The 15000-nt window shown below is 28.5% G+C and overlaps 1 protein-coding gene across 3 annotated transcripts in view; it reads left to right on the top strand.

Moving 5' to 3' along the window:
* The window catches only part of LOC136084017 (uncharacterized), a 5948-nt gene extending 3112 nt beyond the window's left edge, over window positions 1-2836 (top strand). Inside the window, exons 2-6 of one of the 3 annotated variants that reach the window (XM_065804031.1) lie at window positions 1-1079; window positions 1221-1320; window positions 1605-2175; window positions 2252-2450; window positions 2600-2836. The exon at window positions 1-1079 is cut by the window's left edge and continues 1604 nt beyond it. In XM_065804031.1, the coding sequence (XP_065660103.1) occupies window positions 884-1079; window positions 1221-1320; window positions 1605-2175; window positions 2252-2450; window positions 2600-2793 (1260 nt within the window). In that variant the 5' untranslated portion in view covers window positions 1-883 and the 3' untranslated portion in view covers window positions 2794-2836. Of the gene's footprint in view, window positions 1080-1220; window positions 1321-1604; window positions 2176-2251; window positions 2451-2599 lie in introns of those variants that run through there. The other 2 variants (XM_065804032.1, XM_065804030.1) reach the window with 2 other exon arrangements.
* Window positions 2837-15000: the final 12164 nt, after the last annotated feature.

Here is a 15000-nt window from a genome sequence, read left to right as displayed (position 1 = left end):
AATTTATTGGAACTAAAAGCGGTTGAATTAAAGTATCCTATATTAAAACAGCAGCAGAATATTAGGCTTCCAAACGATATTACAGATAATGAATCTCAGCATAAGCAAGTGATTTTAAGAGATTTTTGTATTAAGTGTACTGTGGGTGACAGTTGTTGTCAATTGAAAACTGGTGAAATTATTTTTGTGCAAAACATAGTTAAAAAATATGGAAAAGATGGTGATATTTTAGTTTTATACAACACATTTGAAAGCGTAGAAACACTTTTCACATATCCTTGGAACTCATCATCCGTTGGCATATACTTAGTTTGTAATTTATCAGACAATACAAAGTCTTGCTCTATTGGTAACATTGATAAGAAGTATACACTTTTGCTTTACAACCAAAAATATGCTGCACTCCCACTTTTGCATTTTTAAAAGCTTTTTTTGTCTATGTAATGGATTATTTATAAGTTCAAAATATATTTAGAATTAATTTGTATTTTGTTTCAAATTGTATTTTTTTAATTAATAATTTAAAAAACATTTAGTTTCTCTAAATTATGCAATATATTATAAGTTAATTAAGTCTAATGTCAAGAAGAAAATAAGCAGGCACTAGAGTTATTGTATACCAGGTTTTATAAAAAAAGCTGCTCATTGCTTGCTATTATAGAATGTATTTTTAAATATTAATTACTATTTGATTTGTTTGTAGATTGTTTAGTTTTTTTTACTAATAACATTTAAATCATAAATAAATATTTGTTTAGCAATATATTCATTCGACAGCAATGAATCTTTTTTAATATTTACTCATCAGGATTAGGGTTAGCCGTAATACCTTAACCCCTAACCCTAACCCAGTAGTGTTTTTGATTTTTAGAAAGAAAGAAAAATGAAATACCTTGTTGTATCATTTCTCAACGAACAAGGTTCAATGTATGTTATACCAGACAATTGGTTAGTGGATGATTGTTCATGCTATTGGCCACAATATGTTAGTGATGCAAGAATTAAAAAATCAAGCAAAGCCGGGGAGATCCCAGATGACACCTGGTCAAAGCACACTATTTCCATCATGTATAGAACAGGTATAATCTTTTAAAACTTTTTTTTTCAGAAAGTAAGAGATTTGTATAATTAGTGGGCAAACTAAGTTAAACCATCTTCAGATAATATTAAAACCACCTCTCGAATATTTATGAAATTAAATAAAATTATTTATTATTCAGAAACATATGAAAAAGCTTGTAAAAAATTGGTGGTTGCGCAAGATACTTCAGATTTACAAACAGAAGATGAAGAGCATAAGACACAAAGCCGCCAAAAAAGGTTTATGTTTTAACAGTTTTTTGATTTTATGGAAATAGTTTTAATGATGTTTTTCTCTTATTATTCATTTTCTTACTTGAGAATTGTTTATTTTTATTATTTTTTACTTATTTTTTTAATACCTTTTTGTCTAGTTTTTTGTTTGTTTTATCTAGTTTCAATAGAATTTCTGCACAGTTTATAAAACTAGAATTTAGTAGATAAGAATTTCTTGTATTTAATAAAAAATTCTCATTTCTAAAACATTAACTTATTTTCTGCATTAACTTACTTTTTTTTTCCAGAAAGAACGATTACTGGTATTATGAGGACGAGAGTGATAATGACACAAATAAATTTAATAACAGCTATAAGCAAAGCAAAGCTAAGATGACAAAGTTATTGAAGAGACACATTCTACCTGAAGCTCCTAAGATATCATTGGCAATACCAAACCAACTGGTTCGAAATGATATACTTACTAATAGAGTAACTTCTCCAGGTTTATTATCATCTTCACCAAATAATAATACAGATCAATTGTCATCAGTAACAAATGGTCAATTCAATTTCGAGAAAGCAACACAACCCATATTTAAAAAAAATACATTTAATGATCCTGTCGTTCCTTCTACATCTTTGAACATTTTGCCAACTGATATAACATCATTAGTAAATGTTGTTATGGAGATCAAAGTTTGCTTGAAAGATCTTCAACGTCAAACTGAAATTAATACAAAATTGCTGCAAAGTTTAACTGCGGGGGAAAATGATAAAGGAATTTTTGATAAGCTACACTTACCTCTTAACGACTTAAAAGAGCTGAATACACTTGAAGAGCTCATACAGAACGATAAGACAGTATTTTCAAACTTAGTAAGTAAATTGTTTTAAATATTAATAAACATAATAAAATATTTTGCTACAAAGTATTTCCAATCTTTATATATAGGTTATTGCTGTAGCTAGCAAAGGCGGATACAACCTGAAAGATGCTGTAAGAAGAATGTCTGCTTCTCTATTTACAAATCAACTTTGTTGTCAGCTTAATTGGACCGGTGGTCAACGTAAAGGAAGTGAAGCTGACCTTAAATTGGATATAAAAAATAAATTTGGATTAAAAGAATCGCAGTGTAGGCGTGTACTTGAAAGTGAGTTGATTTTTGTTTATGCAGGTATATTAGCATGCCTTTCTGAGAAAATGTCATTTGTTTTGTCGGAGATAATTTTATAGGTTATAAAATAATTGTAAACTTGCTATTTTTATTTTAAAATCTCTTACGCGTATATTTATTTTAAGGAGCCGTGCTAAGGAATCCGCCTACAAGTACAGTTAGTGAGTGTGATTTTCAAAAAGAAATTGTACGATTTTTACGAGGAGCGCCAGACCGAAATGGTGGGAGGCAAGCGCGAGCAATCGTAAGTGTTAAAAGAAGAACTTTTATCGAAAAGAGAAGAGCTGATATCGACAATGATGACGAACCGCAAGAATAAATTTTATATCTTAATAATAGCATTATTTTAGTTTCATGACTAATTTTTTACTATTTTATTCGAATTCGCTCCCTCGAAGTGCAAAAATGCTATAAAATTAGTGCAACATACAATGTTGACCAACATACATTGCTGCACCGCGAGGTGCAACAATGCTATAAAATTAGTGCAACATACAATGCTGCTTTGCCGCCGAAGAACCGCCATAGGAGCTATAAGAAAAGTAAGCAGTGGTACAGGCACGGGGCGCCTAAGCTGGGCCAGCATATTTAGCCGACGCCGGAAACGCGGTGGTCCAAGGAAGGTTTGTTTTCGGGGATTCTGCCGGTTCGATGATGGCCCATCAGTGGCTTGTGGATGGTGGGCCGCCATAGAACCGATGAGCAAAATGCAGCGGCACCGGCACCGGACGCCAGCGTCGTGCCAGCATATAGTGTCGACGGCGGCAACACGGCGGTCCGATAAAGGCATGTTTGCTGGGTTACTATTTAAAAAAAGTTAAGTTAGGTGCGTGGATAGTTCAAATCATCAGTTTCCTTTTTTTTTTTTTTAATGTTATCATTTAAAATGAAAAACAAAACAACTATATAGTTCTTTCTTTAAATGTGTTTTATTTTTAATTTGAGAAAATTTGAAAAAGATTATATATATATATATATATATATATATATATATATATATATATATATATATATATATATATATATATATATATATATATATATATATATATATATATATATATATATATATATATATATATATATATAAGCTCTTGGATCTAACCACTCAGCCATGCAGGCATGTAATCCTTCGAACTTTCGAAAGTATAATATAAAAAGACATTATTGAACAAAAATAAATGCTACAGATCAAATTTAAGGAGGTCTTGACGCAATGCAATTTTCAAGTCAAAGTAAAACTACACAACGTGATATATGTTTTTAAATTAAGTAATTTGAAGCTTACGTAAGTTAGCTGTTTGCATACACTTTCATTGACTTTTCTTATAAAAAAAGGTGCTGCAATTCTTTCTTGCTATTACTTTGGTTGTATTGGCTGCGACAAAAGTTTTTTTTTTTCATAATAATTTTAAAAAACTTTACACGTTTCGGTAGACGTTATGCGAATCGCTATTCATTACGGACAGGATAATAGTACCAGTCTAAATAATATTTAGAATATCCACTTGAAATGTGTTAGTTAATTACCATTGGTATAAAATGTTTTAAAAAACATGGGATGACTTAAATATGTGAAATAACGGACTTACCGTGACCCGCTTAATACTAGTCATGGTAAGCCACACCAACCATTTTAATAACTTCACTTTGTTTCAATAATTTTTAAAAAAGAGTAAAATATAAAAATCTTTGTTTTGAGTTAACGATTAATGTTTAATACTTTATAACTTCTGTAGAGTAAAACCGGGTCAAACCGAACACCATATCATTCCGCACACTGATCGAAATTATCAAATAAAAATAAACGGATATGGCTATGAAAAAAATAAAACAGATTCAAATACAGAACTCTCTCCTCTATTCGAATTGATAAAATAATATGCAGATTCAACTCCATTATTTTTTTTTTATATACACTTTTAACGCGGAATTAAAATTTTTTATATATTTTTTTATCGTTGTGAACGAAATTGAACAGTTAATATGTTAACTGATAATATGTTAACTGATATGAAGGAAAAAAAAACTTCACTGCGAAAATCTGTATTCAAAAATGGCGTTTCAGTGTCAACGCTCAAAGATCGCAAAAGTAACAACAACAAAGGCATTTCTGGCTCAGGTACAGCAACGGTACTATCAAGTAAAACAAAAAGGTTGATGGTGCATGCGTTCCAATTATTTAGTGACTGAGATTATGGTTTAACCCGAAAAAACTTAGAATTTGTATGTGGCTACGTTTAACGCGAAGATCAATTGCACTCATTCAAAAATGGCAAGCCTGGTAAAGACTGGTTTTATGAAAAGATAGTCAAAAGAAATTTCAATAAGAAAAGCGGATAACTTAGCATCTAAAAGAGCCGCTTTTTGTACGCCAGAAATAATTGATAGTTATTTGGAATGCGTCGCCAAGCAGTATCAACAGACTGGTATATTTTTGTCGCATATTTGGAATTATAAAGAAACATGTTTTTTTGGGTGATCAAGGCAAAGTAACCGTAGTGTGTCAAAAAGGGACAAGACTTGCATTGAAACTGAAAACTATGAAAAAATTCCTTATACTGTAAACAATTGCTGCAACGCTGATGGGCATTTTGCACCACCATTTATGATATACAAAGACAAAAGAAACTTTCATCCTGACTGGATAAGAACTGGGTAAGCTGGTGGTCCAGCTGGCACCAAATATTCAATTTTAAAATCAGGTTGAATAGAGCATGATACGTTTATTGAATGACTAAAATAAGTATCCCAGCGGCATCTCTACGTTGTTTCGACGGTGAAGTTTGTTTGAAGTATTGTTTCAACGTTGTTCAACTCTGTCTCAACGTTAAAGCAATGTTACGGTTTAAATGTTGTTTATTTAACGTTATTTCAACATTAAATCCACGTTGACAAAAAAACTCAATTATAAAAAAACTGTACATTGAATTGGTGCTTAAAGTAAAAATAGTTAAAGCGAAAAAGTAATTAAAACAAAATTTTAGTTTAATGTGCAATATAGAGGTTTTTATGTGTGAAATTTTGAATTTTCTAAAACGTTTTATTTAATATTCAAACTTTTACTTGTTCTTACGACAAAAGAAATTAATGGCTTAATTAAGAAACTGGCGAAAATGCCACTCTAATGTTCTAGCTCTGACAGAATCATTTTCTAGTAGTGAAGAAGAGAAACTCGAGAAAAATAATGACAGTTCAAAATTTAAACAAAACATCAGTCAAGTAGAAGAAGACAAAAATTCGGGATGCAGTTATGAAAGTGAAGAATTTCTTTATGATTATTTTTCTTAAAGTGACACTGCATTTTTCTCAGAAGAAATAAAAAAAAACAATGCTTCTCTTATTCATAAACTGGCGAAATGGCAGTAGAGCACTGCTGTTCACGTCAATGTGTAAACAAGCTGTTAGCTTTACTGATAGCAGAGCCTCATGCTATCTGCAGAAATAGATTTTTGTATACCAGTCTAAAGACCAAAGTAACAGTATTGACTACCACACTTGCTTTCGACAGTAACTGATTTGGAGTCTTAAGCAAAGTTCTTTTATCTTTTAATGAGGATAAGAAAAAAGTAAACAAAGTACCAAAAGTAGATAACGTTGATAAGTTCTCAATGGCTGAAGGTAGTGCATTATTAATTATTTTTTAGTGAATTTTTAATTAAATTTATTAGGTTTGTAAAAATATTCAACAAAAGTTGTTTTGTAAAACTATTTTAATTTATAGAGTTTCAAAAGAGAGTGTTATATTTTCTTACTGATATAAAAAATGCCAAAACACAGTAACAAAGCCTGATTATAATAGTGAATTTATAAACCAAATAAGGTTTATTTCCTCAGTAGCTGAATTTGATGAAGTGGACAAGATATTAGATGACAAAAAAAAAGCAATCATAATGGGCGAGTTTTAATAAGCATTTTATTCATCAGTTATATCTTTTAGTTTCAGAACTTTTCTAATTTTATGTCTTCAGCATTATGTCAAAACTTATAAAAACTTATAACTGAATATATTAGAACAATGGCTTCTTATTTGGTATTACAATTTCAATGGTTTAAGGGCAATTAATGTTTAACGTCCACAGTTTTATATTCATTAAATTGATTATAATACATTATGAACGAGGTTAGGCAATTTTTACAACCAGATGCCAATCGTGTTGTTAGTTTGTAATTAAGATCAGAACTGAAAATTTTTTTTCTTATTATACTACCACAAGTTTACCAGACTATATGGTGCTATGAAAGGTATACCTTTATAAGATTTTTAAAACTTTTTATTTTTATTTACAGCATCTTCTATTGAATACAATGAAGCGACTGAGACTTTAACTGATGGCATTTTGTCTGACTTCTTAAAATACTCTCTATTTCGAAAAGGTGGCGGACAAGAAAAGTATTAGATTGATTGTTATAAATATTTACATATATTTCAATAAAGAAATATTTTCTTGTTGTCTACTAATATTTTGTTTTCAGTGTTAATTCAACATTACCAAAATAAAAACTCAATTATGAAAAAAACCAAGGTTGCGTTAATGCTTTTAGTAAAATTAGAAAAGCCGAACTGATATAATATTTTTATTTTTAATAAAAACAAAAATACTAAAGATGTGGTATAAAATATAGGTTTTAATATTAATGTTTATTACATGAAGATGAGTAAAAATTGAGTTACAAGTTATTTTTTGGTCTTTAAAACTGTTTGAGTGATAGTTTATTATTTATTGAGATGTTTTCTTTTTAAATTTTTGTTGCTTTTATATTATCAATCAAACTTAGATATTGTTGTGTGACTTTTTATAATATACCTTATATTATACTATTATGTTTTATATTATTTATGAGTATTATCTATTTTTGTTCAATATTACGTATTACTCATATGTAGATATTTATGTTTTAGCAACCTGGGAAACTTACATTAATTTCCTTTGATGCCTTGAGTTATGTGAGCATAATAAATTCAGAACTCCGCAGAATAATAGAATAATAAATGTATTAAAAAATGAATTTAAAATATAATAAATTTACAAAATAAAGAAAATATTATCTTTGATAATAATGTCTACTAATATTATTGTTTATCAAGTATCATCGTTATAAAATGTCAAGATTTAGCTAGTTTAACTAGGTCTGTTAGTACACTTATATTATGCCCTCTTCATTTCAATATTAGTTCATATAATATTTTCAAAATCAAATATGTGGAAAGGAGCTGTTTGGAATAAAGATATACGAGGAGAAGAAGGTGTTATATTATATAATTGGATAAGTGATGAAACTGTTTATTCAGGTAATTTAGTACCTCCAGGTACCAATGCATTGACTGCACTAAAACGCCGAGAAGAATTGGGTCAAGTTTCCATAAATAAAACTAAATTCTTTTCATGTATTACATTTATATATTACAAGTATTATTTTTTAAATAATGCGGTAAGAAGAGTTATTTTGTAATTGCAAAATATATGACTATTCATATAACTATTTCAATTCCACAGAAAGCAAACAGGATTGTGAAAAATTTAAATTTACAACTACAAAAGAAAAATGTGATAATGAGAATGTCTATTTACGAAAGAGAAAGCATAAATAAAGAGAGTTTCCTGATTATTTTCCAATTATTTTCCAATTTACTTTTATGTGCTTGGATTTTATAAATTTCAATTTTAATACCTAAAATTAAAAATAGTTGTTTCATTTAAATTAAATATTTGAAAAATTAATAATAAGCATCTAACAACAGGGTCGTCCTTAACGGGGGGTGAAGGGGATGTCCCACCACCCCCAAAGCTGTCATGTAAGCATTCAAGTTGACACATTTAGCAAGTTTAGAACTATAGTTGGCTAATGGCAAATATTGAGGACCTTTTTTTTTCTGCGTGTGTGTCTCTAGTTGGAAAAAAATACATACAATCCCCCCCTCCCCTCCGTATGAGAGACCACTTCGGAACGGCCTGTCTAACAGTTAAATTATTTTTTAAAAATTCAGAGTGTTTTCGAAATTTTTTTATGGCCTCCACGGATATGAAGGGCAAAGGTGGAAAAATATACTTAGGAACACTTATTTATATGGCGTTGTAAAAGGAATACCTTTATAAGTTGTAACTTTTCCATTCATTATATTTTTTTCAAGTTTGCCTTTTTTGATTCTTTTTAATATATATTTTTTTATTTACAGCTTTTTCTATTGTATTCAATAGAACAAAAAAAACCTCGGTTAATGGAATATTGTTTGACATTCCAAAATACGCTCCATTTCAAAAAGGTAATGGAAAAGAGAAGAAATTTGTGTAGATTTTATTCAATTATATATAGATTTTATTCAATTATATGTAAATATGTGTAATATTTAAATACGTTTTTCAATAAAACAAGTTTTATCTCTTTCTTTAAAAATACTATTTTAACTAAACTTAACTGAAAAAGTTCTAAATAGTCTAATTATAGACAATAAGTAGATTTCATATCCATAATATACCTTGATAATGTAATAAAGAAGTGCAACAACACTATTGGACATGCATAGTACGTTTTGATGGTGATCGCAGTTTTTATCAACGGTTTCTGTGATTACAAAACGTTTTTTAACAGTCGGTTTAACGTTGATAAATCGACATTAAAAAAATTGTCATTCTAAACGTCGAATCAATGTAAATTCAACGTCAGGTTTCAACGTTAAGTTTCAACGAAAGTTCAACGTTATTTGCCGGTGTCATGAAATAAATTAACCCCCATAATAAATTAAGTCCCGTTGCGTAAAAAATTACGCGGGGAGTTAATCTATTTCGAAATAGATTAACTCCCCTTGAAATAAATTAACCCCTGTCGGCGAAACAAATTAACTCCCCATAATATTTTAACTCCCTAGGATCAACTTATACGAATTACAAAAAAAGTGTTTTAGCTAGATGTTTTCCAAATGTGTTGTTTATAAATCTGTAAATTAGTTATTGATATGGATATAAATTATATTTCTACTACTATTATATCATATATTAACAGTAGCAATATATATATATATATATATATATATATATATATATATATATATATATATATATATATATATATATTGGAATTATTGTTTTTATAATTATTTTTGTTGTTGTTTGTAATACATTATTGTTGTTATTATTGTTGTTATCATTAATATTACTGGTAATGTTATGATTTTTCGATGATTTATAAAAATATTATTAGGTGTTTACGCATCATTAGTAATTTACTATTTGTAAACATCTTTGAATTGTAATATCATGTAATTTAGAATATATTGATTGATTGATATGTATATGTATATATATATATATATATATATATATATATATATATATATATATATATATATATATATATATATATATATATATATATATGTATATATATTTGTTGTTGTAATTATATGTTCTAGATGTGATTATATACATACATTATATATATATATATATATATATATATATATATATATATATATATATATATATATATTACATACATACATTATATATATATAAATATATTTACAAAATATATGTATATTATATATAAAATATATATATATATATATATATATATATATATATATATATATATATATATATATAAATATATATATATGTGTGTGTGTGTGTCTATATTTAATATAATACAAAATCTCTCTCTCTCTCTCTCTCTCTCTCTCTATAAATATATATATATATATATATATATATATATATATATATATATATATATATATATATATATATATATATATATATATATATATATATATATAGATTTTGTATTATACTAAATATAGACACACACACACACACACACACACACTATATATATATATATATATATATAAATATATATATATATATATTGTATATATATATATATATATATATGTACATATATTATATACATATATTTATATATATATATATACATATATATATATATATATATATATATATATATATATATATATATATATATATATATATATATATATATATATATATATATATATATATATATATATATATATATATATATATATAAAATGTATGTATATATTCATCTAGAACACATAATTACAACGAGAAAGGATTGTCTTGAGCTTCAGAGAATCGTCTTAACTTCTAAATTCAAGAGTGTATTATTAAAGATAAAAGAAAAGATATATATTTATATATACAATATGTGAGTCTAGATCATTACAATGCATAGCAGTGAACCATGTGCAATGAAGGTGATGTCCACCTTGAGCTAAGGAGTTTGGAAAGAACAACTTATTTTTGTCAAAATCCAATCCCATCGTTCGAAATTTTAAGAGAAGAGTTTGAAAATTTCACCTCAGATTGAGCCCTATGAGAGCGGGATGCAGTTGGTGCCCGCACCAGGACCCATAAGATTTTAGATGTTCATGAAAATTATAAGCTTATAGTTTAAAAAAAAAAAAAGATTTACATAACAATGTGTAAACATTTTAATTGCTTAGTATTGCCAAATATCAGTGACTTAGTACTACCAATTTTTAGTAAACAATTTTTGATCGTTCAAAACCTTTAAATGTTCTAAAGATATTCAGAACATATTTTTTAATTGATGGGATGGGAACCCCTATTGATTCTGTGGAGCCCCCACAGATCTTACTATATAGGGGCCCCGTCCTACATATGACTTACTACTACATGAGGGAGGCCCCTAAAAAAATTTGCACTATCACATTTTTATTCTCTTGAGGGCCCTGTCTACGCTTACCGATATTGGAATTTTATATTAGGCCTTTCTTAGGAGGCATATATACATATACTTATATACAGTCACTTGATGGTTTATTATGTTTTATATGGCCGCAATTTAGCAGAGATTAAGAATGTATCCATTACAATTACAAGGCCAGATCCATAGCAAGGAGAGGGTGATGGGTGATCCTTATATGTTTTGAGTTTTGTTTTTTATAAATCTTTGTATTTAACACAGTATGTTATTTGAAAACTAAAGTTTTTTGTTGTTTTTTTTGTTTTTAATTATTCCTCTCCAAGGCCCGAGGGGGTCAGTACAGTCGAGGAGGCTACTCGTTTTTTTTTTTTTAATTTCTGTGTAGTTATCGTGGTACAACCCTCTCTGAACTCTTTAACTCCGAAATACAAACCTTGACGAGCAAGGCCGCTGCGCGGAGAAACTAAGTTGAGCGCAGTACTTCCAGGGATGTGGTGGGAGTCGAACTCCGAAGCTCTTGCTTACAAAGCAAGCGCTCTTACCACTACAACATTAGCCAAGTAAATTAGGAATGCTGTTTGAAAGTGGCATTAAACTTTAATAACATTGTGAAGTGAAAATATTAAAATATGGGCTTGCTTGCTTACAAATCATTAAAACTAAAAATCGACCCCCTCCCCCTCCCTTATAGGTTGTCTGGATTCACTTAATTATAAAATCTGCCTTCCCGCCCTTCCACCCCTTACTTTATGGTCTTCATCTGCCATTGATTGCAATATTTTTTTTTTCACTGAAAATTCATATATAAGATAAAGCAGAATAATAAAAAAGATGTTTAAATTATGTAATTCAATTTTTAAAATAATAAATTTGTGTGTGTGCGTGTGTGTGTGTGGTTGATGCATGTGAAGCTTTTTATGCGTGATTTTTTCTAATTATATATATATATATATATATATATATATATATATATATATATATATATATATATATATATATATATATATATATATATATATATATATATATATATATATATATATATATATATATATATATTATAATAAAATAATCCTAAATAATCCTCAAATTATCTTATTGTAAATAAAAAAATTAGAGTACTTATTAAAATTTAGGGCCAATGCATCGGTATCGGCCAAAAGTAAGCATCGGTGCAGTCCTACTTTAACAATTTTCTTCCGCGCTTGCTTTTGATTTTATACGGAAAGCAATTAATCTATATTTGTAAGCGTCACGCTAAATACTTCTGCATATTGTCTTCCTTGTATTAAAAATACTCTATTTCAAATGCCAGTGCGAAGGAAAATGATTTTAAGGTATGTTTTACATCAGGTCAACATCAGAGGACGAAAAAAATTTCAGAAGAATATTATCAGTAGGAAAAATGCTTAATAACAAATTGCATTTATAGAAAAGGATTTGAAGGAAATTTCCATCTATCTTGGTATTTTTCTTACCCTGCTATTACCTTTGGCTGAAGACGAGAAATCCTTTACCAAGCTAGCTCTGACAAATAAAGAGCTACAATAGGACAGGCTTGTTTTAACGACTGTCTCATCATTTCAATCGAAACAGATCTGGAGAAGAAAGATAGGTACGATATTGTTAGTTCCAACTTTGCTGCTAAGAAAGCTCGTAAAATCTTGGTATAGTGTCAACAAAAATAACCAGAACATTATTTGTTGAAATTCGTTATAATAAATATATTTAATTATGTTTTATTTGATAAAGTCGTTTAATTATCTAAGTAATTAAATGTTCATTACTTATTAATATGTAAAAGTATGCACATTTTTATAAATAAATTTCAATGATACCGACAAAGAAGTAATTTTCTCATTAAAAATATTTTTACCTAATACTTGCAAACAGCATTTGGCAAATTATTAAAAAGATTATCGTAAATAATATTTATTATTGACCAATTAAAATTAAAATAAATTAAAAAGTATAAAAATATGATAGAATCATTTTGTTGTATAACACTCTCAATAATGGAAGGCTTATTAAATGTTAAAAACATAGATCTGGGTGATAACATTATCCAACACGAAATTGAAGATAAACATATTAAACTAGACGAAGAAATCTATATGAATTTGAAAAATTATATTTCAAATAAAGTGTATCCACCTGGTTACGATAAAGCACAAAAAAGACGACTGCGGCAAAAGGCTATTTCTTTTTTGATTGTAAAAGATTTTCTTTATCACAAGAGTAAGGGTGCACATAGCAAATTAGGAAGAGTTATTGTTGATGAAGATGAAAAAAAATATGTAATAAAGTCTTTGCACGATAGAATTATCGGCGGATGTCACTTCGGTCAAACCGCAACAATAGCTGAAGTAACCGATTGGTATTGGTGGCCTTGTATAGCAGCAAACGTCCAAGATTTTATACGTACGTGTGCGCCTTGTCAAGTTATAAATCCTGTTAACAAACCAGGTTCTTCATTATTGCATCCTATTAAAGTGGCGCACATTTTCCATAGATGGGCTATTTACCTTGTTGGTCCTCTTAAAGAGATAAAAAAAAGGAAAAAAGTATATTTGTGTAGCTACTGAATATCTTACGAAATGGGTGGAAGTGAAAGCTATTCGAGAAAAAAAATGCTATTAGTGTTCATGCATTTTTGATGAAACTTGTATTCAGATTTGGTGCATCTGACGTAATTTTACACGACCAAGGTTAGGAATTCAACAACCAGCTTGTCGACGATCTCTGTGAACAAATGAAAATAACAGTTGCCATGACATCTGCATACCATCCTCAGACAAATGGATATAAACATATATATATATATATATATATATATATATATATATATATATATATATATATATATATATATATATATAATGTTTCATAAATTAATTATTTGATTATTTTTAACTTTAAACAAATTTACTCAACATAACCGTTAGCGACGTTTCTTCAAGTATATATTAACTTACGTTAGTTCTTTTAAGTAATTGTACAGAAAGAAAAAAGGTTTCTATTTTTAAGATGGCTTTTTGTATAACTAATTTTTATTTTATTGTATTTTCAGACTGACGAAGCAATTTAATCAAACCTTGGTAAGACATTTGCTCAAGCTAATAAACAAAGAAAGTGACGATTGGAACTTATTTATTGATCCAGTTGTTTTTGCTTACCGCATTAATATTCGAGCATCTGTAAAGTATTCGCCTTTCTAACTAATGTATGGAGTAAAAGCTCGTCTTCCAATAGATTTTTAAAAAGATGAATGCAAGGCTTCTGTCAATGAAAGCGAAGGCATACTTCAATGCATAATTAACCTAGGACAATCCCTACAAAATACACGAGAACAAGCAAAGGAAAATATTGAAAAAGCACAAGCGCAACAAAAGGTTAAGTACGATTTAAAGCATCCAGCTTCAACCTATAAAATCGGGCAAATGGTACTTAAATACAACCGTCGTCGTGACACACGAATGGGTGACAAGCTTTCTGCGCGTTTTACAGGTCTTTTTAAAATCATAGACGAGTTAGGAAAAGGCGTTTACAGACTTCAACTTGGAGAAAAAATTATTAAACAAGTTGTTAATGCTAGCAACTTAAAACTTTGGTTTCCACCTACATTAATTACTTCACCAACTTCTAATGTTGCATTGAAAGATGTTCATTTGAATCAAGCGATAACAGAAATTTTAGATTCAGATTTACCTCCACCAGTTGCATGGTGGATACAGGAACTAGATCCAAAACAAGAAAATAAAGAAATTTTGGAATCTAATGAATGGCTAAATGACCGCATTATTGATGCTGT

The sequence above is a fragment of the Hydra vulgaris genome, chromosome 08, assembly GCF_038396675.1.
Source record: "Hydra vulgaris chromosome 08, alternate assembly HydraT2T_AEP".
Lineage (NCBI taxonomy): Eukaryota > Metazoa > Cnidaria > Hydrozoa > Anthoathecata > Hydridae > Hydra > Hydra vulgaris.
The sequence above is the reverse complement of the archived record's forward strand: the minus strand, read 5'-3'. Positions and strand labels throughout refer to the sequence as shown.